This window comes from Pongo abelii, chromosome 14 (genome assembly GCF_028885655.2).
Source record: "Pongo abelii isolate AG06213 chromosome 14, NHGRI_mPonAbe1-v2.0_pri, whole genome shotgun sequence".
Lineage (NCBI taxonomy): Eukaryota > Metazoa > Chordata > Mammalia > Primates > Hominidae > Pongo > Pongo abelii.
This window is the reverse complement of record NC_071999.2, coordinates 119358685-119365184: the sequence shown is the minus strand read 5'-3', so window position 1 is coordinate 119365184 and position 6500 is coordinate 119358685. Positions and strand designations below refer to the sequence as shown.

Below are 6500 nucleotides of genomic sequence, written 5' to 3'. Positions count from 1 at the left end.
TCCGGCCGGGCAGGGCTCAGGACCTGCAGCCAGCCATGCCTGAGCCTCCCACCCCCTCCGTGGGCTCCTGTGCCGCCGGAGCCTCCCCAATGAGCCCCGCCCCCTGCTCCACCGCACCCAGTCCCATCGACCACCCAAGGGCTGAGGAGTGCGGGTGCACGGTGCGGGACTGGCAGGTAGCTCCACCTGCAGCCCCGGTGGGGGAAGCCACTGGGTGAAGCCAGCTGGGCTCCTGAGTCTGGTGGGGACCTGGAGAACCTTTATGTCTAGCACAGGGATTGTAAATACACCAATCGGCACTCTGTATCTAGCTACTCTGGTGGGGCCTTGGAGAACCCTTGTGTCTACGCTCTGTATCTAGCTAATCTGGTGGGGAGGTGGAGAACCTTTGTGTCTAGCTCAGGGATTGTAAACGCACCAATCAGCGCCCTGTCAAAACAGACCACTGGGCTCTACCAATCAGCAGGACGTGGGTGGGGCCAGATAACAGAATAAAAGCAGGCTGCCTGAGCCAGCAGTGGCAACCCGCTTGGGTCCCCTTCCACGCTGTGGAAGCTTTGTTCTTTTGCTCTTTGCAATAAATCTTGCTACTGCTCATTCTTTGGGTCCACACTGCCTTTATGAGCTGTAACACTCAACACGAAGGTCTGCAGCTTCACTCCTGAAGCCAGCAAGACCACAAGCCCACTGGGAGGAATGAACAACTCCAGACGTGCCGCCTTAAGAGCTGTAACACTCACCGCAAAGGTCTGAAGCTTCACTCCTGAGCCAGCGAGACCACGAACCCACCAGAAGGAAGAAACTCCGAACACATCTGAACATCAGAAGGAACAAACTCCGGACACGCCGCCTTTAAGAACTGTAACACCGCAAGGGTCCGCGGCTTCATTCTTGAAGTCAGTGAGACCAAGAACCCACCAATTCCGGACACACCAGCACTTTGGGAGGCTGAGGTGGCAGATCACAAGGTCAGGAGATTGAGACCATCCTGGCTAATGAAGTGAAACCGCGTCTCTACTAAAAATACAAAAAATTAGCCAGGCCTGGTGGCGGGCACCTGTAGTCCCAGCTGCTCGGGGAGGCTGAGGCAGGAGAATGGTGTGAACCCGGGAGGCGGAGCTTGCAGTGAGCCGAGATCGTGCCACTGCACTCCAGCCTGGGCAAAAGAGTGAGACTCCGTCTCAAAAAAAAAAAAAAAAAAAAAATTTGCTGCAAAGATTTTGTTAGATATACTTTATTTAGTTAAAGAAGTTTTCTTCTACTCCTAGTTGGCCTAACATGACAAGTACATGTTGAATAAAAATTGAATTATTGTTTTGCATTTGTTAAGCTGGTGATTTTACCTTTCACTTCGTTAATATGGCAAATTATAGCCATATTAACATACTACCCCTTGCATTCCTGGGATGAATTTATTTGCTTAGAATGTATTACCTTTATTTATAACAATTGGGTTTTATTTAATTATATTTCATTTGGAATTTTTGTACTCATCTTCATAATTTTATTTTTTCTTACATTATCTTTTTGTTTGATTGATTTTGAGAGACAGGGGCTTGCTCTGTTGCCCAGGCTGGAGTGCAGTGGTGTGATTATCATAGCTCACTGCAGCCTTGGACTCCTGGGCTCATTTGTAAGGTCTCAGCTTCCCAAGTAGCTGGGACTACAGGTGTGCGCCACCATGCCCAGCTAATTTTTAAATTTCATGTAGAGATGGGGTCTTGCAATGTTGCCCAGGCTGGTCTCAAACTCCTGGTCTCACACAATTCTCCCACCTCAGCCTCCCAAAGTACTGGAAGTACAGGTGTAAGCCACCTGGCCCAGCTGATTTTTTTCTTGCATAATCTTTGTCAGGTTTGGGTACCAAGGTTAAATTTGATTCATAACTTTATTGAGTTGCTTTCTCTTGTTATATTCTTTTAGTTTTTATAAATATTTTTGTATGCTTATAAAATCACCTAGATCTGGTATCTCTGTGGGGTAATTTTTTTTAACTACAATGCAATTTCTGTCATTGTTATTCATCAACCCAAGTATTTTATTTCTTCTTGACCAATTCTTACAATTAAATCCTATTTATCTGTTTTCAGATATATTGGCAGAAAGTTGTTCATAATGGTTCTCTCATATTTAAAATTTTTTATTTGATATGGAGTTTCTTAGGTTTTCCATAAATTAGTCAGTTTTATTAGATTTTTCAGGTACAAAGTTTGAGTTTTGCTTTTGATTTTGTTATTCTCTTTTCTCGATTGTCCTAATTGACAGAAGTATTTAAATACTTTCTTTGGGTTACGCTGGTCTTATTTTTTGGCTTAAATGGTTAACTCGTTTATTTTGTCGTGTATAAAATCAGACACCACTAAGCTGTCGACGCCAATCTGAGCTGGCTATGGCTGTTCCCTGACGTGGCTCTGTGCACTCTGTCCAGTTCTAGAGAGCAGTCTGCCCGCATCCCATGAGTTAGAAACAAGCTTTTAAATTGCCAGTTTCAATGATCTTCCCATTGTTTTGTAAATATTTTGTTTGTGTTCCATGTGTGCTGGAAAATAACGCAGATTTCTCTATGTTTAGGGACAAACAGGGATCACTTTTCATGACAGTCAACATTGCTGTCTGCCGACTGCCAACTTTGCTGTGTTTTGAGCTTTATAGTCAGTGGCTTATGAGTTCCTGATTGCCACGCAGCCCCCTTTACTTTATGAACTGTCCTGAATTCCATTTCAGGTCATCGGTACTTCTACACCAGCTTTCTTATGGTGTTTGTCTGTTCTGTCTTCTTTTATTTTAAATCTCCAATCTATGTATAATTTTGCTTGATGGTCTCTAAACAGTGACTTGTCACGTCTGATCCAATGCTCTTCCAGGAGGCCAGCGTAACATGATCACATCTGTTGTGAGTCAGACACATCTGGGCTGTCTCTTCTGTTACATGTTGTTTCCTGTTAACCATGCTTTCCCCTTTCTCCACCCTTCCCTTCTTCTATTGGATCAATACCCTTTCTTTATGCTCCCTTTTCTGGTCTGGAGCGTGTCGGCTGCATTGTGATTCTGTAATGGTTCCTCTACGCTTCCTCTGCTGCCTTTGCGTTTCTGACACGCACAAACTTGTTACTATTTTGTCATCATCGCTGTCTGACAGAAGCAAGCAAAGGGGTTGCTCGGTGCCTGAACTGCACGCTGGGCCCTGCTCACTGCCGGCTTCTTTTCCGTCCCAACAATGACTTGCCACGTGCAAGCACAGCGCACCGCAGCCCTGGAAACCCCGACCGCTGAGACGTTCTGTGTCTTGACAGACAAAGGCAGATGGCAGGAGTTGTTGATATTTATTCAAACGTCATCCATACAATAAAGAACTCTGCTTTTAAAATTCCATTTACATCAGCAGTTAAAAAAAAAGTGACAGTGGATGAAACATGAAGCTGTAAAGTGCCTTTATGGGGAGGGTCACACAAGGGCGCGCAGCTGCACGAGGAGACGGAGGCACCGCGCCTGCACAGTACATCAGGGACATTGCAGGACACAGCACGCGTTCCAAATAACTTACACATCAGAGGAAAAGCTGCCGAGTCTCTGCATGCTTCCTATTTGATTCCGCACCCTGGAGGTCTGGCCAGTGACCGCTGCAAGCCGCCGGGAGGGTAGCCTGAGGGGAATGCAGCCACGCCCACCTCCACTGTGCTGGGGCTGGGAACCGTGAAGCTGTGAGGCGGCACGCCCAGCAGCACGGGGACAGCGAGTATGTCCTTTCCAGCAAGACACATATGTACACACATGGTCAGAGGTGCACACATACAAAAACATCTGCAGACTAGACACCGAAAGGGCTTCAAAAGAACAGAATGTTTCTGAAACACAAGAAGGGTAAAACAGAAGAGTTTTTTTCCAGTTCTGCTGTGACTTGAATAAAATACTCTCCCCACTTTCACTTCTGTACTCAAGGTGGTCACCAGGTGGCAGATGGACCTGGGTGGGAGGCAGGGGGCGCGTGGGGAGGGGAGTGGAGGTGCGGCCTCCGAGGAGGCTGCAGTGTAGTGAGGCAGGGGCAGGGCTCTCTGAGCTATGGTCAGCAGCACTGGTCTATGCCACACCCTGCAGAAACTGCATCTTTGTATTTTCTTTAAAAGCAATAAAAATATCCTAATTCAGTGAAGCTCTTTAAAAAAATCAAGTCCCTGCATTTTTCTTTGTAGAAAAGAACGTTAATTGTTTAAATTATAGTTTAAATTTTCTTTTGAAAATGAACCCTAGGTAGGTAAAGGAATCTCCTTGGCTTCTAACTGCTTTTGGTGGTGAAGACACCACCCGATGTCACCCAGGGACACGTTTTCATCCACCTGTGACGAAGGAGCTTCAGGGAGTGCCATCCGTTTCCATGGGAGAGTACCCCAAAGTCATTTAGTGGTATAAACAACGTGCTTCTATGTAAACCCCGGTAACAAAAAAATAGTTTTTTATCAAATACAGTATCAAATTGTCATTTCATGTAAACACAGTGATTCCTGGTAAAGAATTGAGGCCAAAGTACCACAAAAAATGGCCACGGGATTGATCCCTGCTTAAAAAAATCCTAAAACTTGTAAAAGATAAAGAGTCCCCGTGCCGCGCTCTCCTCAGGCCGTTGGTCAGAGAATCATCCACTTCTCCGGAAGCAGCTCCACCACGGTCTGCGCGTCCCCTGAAAGCACCGTCCAGAGGCAGAAGCAGCACGGTGGAGCCAGGAGGAGATGCCGCTGCCCGGCGCCTCCTGCCCGGGGCTGTTCCCTGCGGCGCCTCCTCTGTGGGCTCTGGAGTCTGCGAGGAAGCCCCAGCGGGCCGGGGTCTTCCGTGGAACCTGCCTCTGCCCTGGAGGGCTCCTCTGCAGCCCGCACGGCCAGGCGCTCTGGGTCGGGGCGGTGAGGTGCCCCTTCCTCGGGATGTCCGGGGGCACTGCGCCCTCCCCACGCCACGCCAGCCCTCGCAGTGGCAGCCCCAGACAGCGCGCGGGTCTCCGGCGCCGGGACTGCGCGGCGCTACCCCTGCAGGTCGGAGAAGGGGGCCTGGCCGCCCTCGCTGCAGCTGGACGAGTTGCTCAGCACGGCCGACCCCGGGCTCGACTCTGCGGGGAGATCAGGCGGGGACAGGCTTCGGCGTCTGCTCTCCTGGGCACACACGGAGCAGCTTCCTCGCACGGGCCCTTGGCAGCGTCACGGGTGGGCTCGGGGCACGTGGGCCTTACCTGAGCTGCTCAGGCACTGGGCCGAGCCGGACGGGCCGAGCTGGACGGACAGGCTGCTGGCCGGCACCCAGCCCTCCTTGCCAGTGGTCGGGTCCCTGACGTACCTGCAAGGGGCGAGGGTCAGCGGCGGCCACGTGCGGGGCAGTCGGGGGGTGAGCGCGGGGTCTTACCAAAGGCCCTCGTCGCCCTCCTGCACCAGCTCCACCACGTCCCCGCTCCTCACGAGCAGCGCGTCGGGGCCTCCCTTCTCGTGGTCCGCCACGACCGTGTATTTACCCGGAACCTGGTGGGAGACGGGCAGGGGCGCAGGCAGCGTCAGCACCCGCCCCGGCAGCAGCCCCACAGCAGCCAGGCGGAGTGCTGGGCCTTAGCGCCCTGCCCCGGTGGGAGCTCCTGGCCACGGCCGGCTCAGGGGAAGGGCTCCAGCCTTAGGAGGAGGCTACGCCGCAGGTCATGACCAGGTCAGAGGCGATGGAAGGCGTCTGTGAATCTGTCCTTGGACTCAGCTGCCCCAGCCCCTCACGCTGGTCTCCACACACAGCTCTCGACCCCAGGGCCTCTGCGCCTGCATACCCGCCTCCTGGAGGGCCCTTCCGTGCTTTCGGGTCTTATTTCCATGCTGCTTTGCTGAGGCCTTCCTTGGTACTCCCCGACTCGCCCGTCCTCTGCCCTCCCTCTCCCTGCAGCTGTCCTGCCCAACCTCCCCAAGCCTCACTCCTCTTCTCTCCTCGCTGTAAGAGCGGAGGTTCCTGTCTGTGCTGTTCCCGCTTTGTCTCCAGGGCCTAGAACTGTGCCTGGCACACAGCGGATGCTGCACAGATGTCATGGAACACGTTCCGTTGGGGAATGGGGACCCGGGAAGCGGCAGCTGTTCCTGCAGAGTGGGGAGATTCACAGCCTCCTGGTGCTGCCTGCGGTGGGCTGTGGAGAGGAGCTGCCGGCTGCAGGGCCTGGAGCAGGAGGACGGTGACCGGAATGCCTGCCCTCACGTGATGGCCTGGAGCAGGAGGACAGTGACTGGGCCACCTGCCCTCACGTGATGGCCTGGAGCAGGAGGACGGTGACTGGGCCACCTGCCCTCACGTGATGGCCTGTACTGGCTCCTGCCTCTGTGGTACCCAGAGTAGCCAGAATCCCTCCCCACACCCCACAAAGAATGAGATCCAACTCCCTCCCCAGGCCCCGTGCACCCTGGTCCACCAGCCTGTTTCCCCTCCTGCCATGTGGCCTCCGCCTCTGTGTCCCCCACATCTGTTCTCACGCCCAGGCCTTCCTTCATGCCGTC

The 6500-nt window shown here is 52.4% G+C and overlaps 1 protein-coding gene across 15 annotated transcripts in view; it reads right to left on the bottom strand.

Annotated features, from left to right (window-relative positions):
* Positions 1-1254: 1254 nt before the first annotated feature.
* The window catches only part of MCF2L (MCF.2 cell line derived transforming sequence like), a 209501-nt gene continuing 204255 nt past the window's right edge, over positions 1255-6500 (bottom strand). For 9 of the 15 annotated variants that reach the window (XM_054529276.2, XM_054529272.2, XM_054529273.2 and 6 more), the window contains 3 exons: positions 5386-5498; positions 5216-5319; positions 1257-5095 (listed from right to left, as the gene is read on the bottom strand). In XM_054529276.2, coding sequence (XP_054385251.2) covers positions 5010-5095; positions 5216-5319; positions 5386-5498 — 303 coding nt within the window. In that variant the 3' untranslated portion in view covers positions 1257-5009. Of the gene's footprint in view, positions 5096-5215; positions 5320-5385; positions 5499-6500 lie in introns of all 15 variants that reach the window. The other 6 variants (XM_054529275.2, XM_054529283.2, XM_054529284.2 and 3 more) reach the window with 4 other exon arrangements.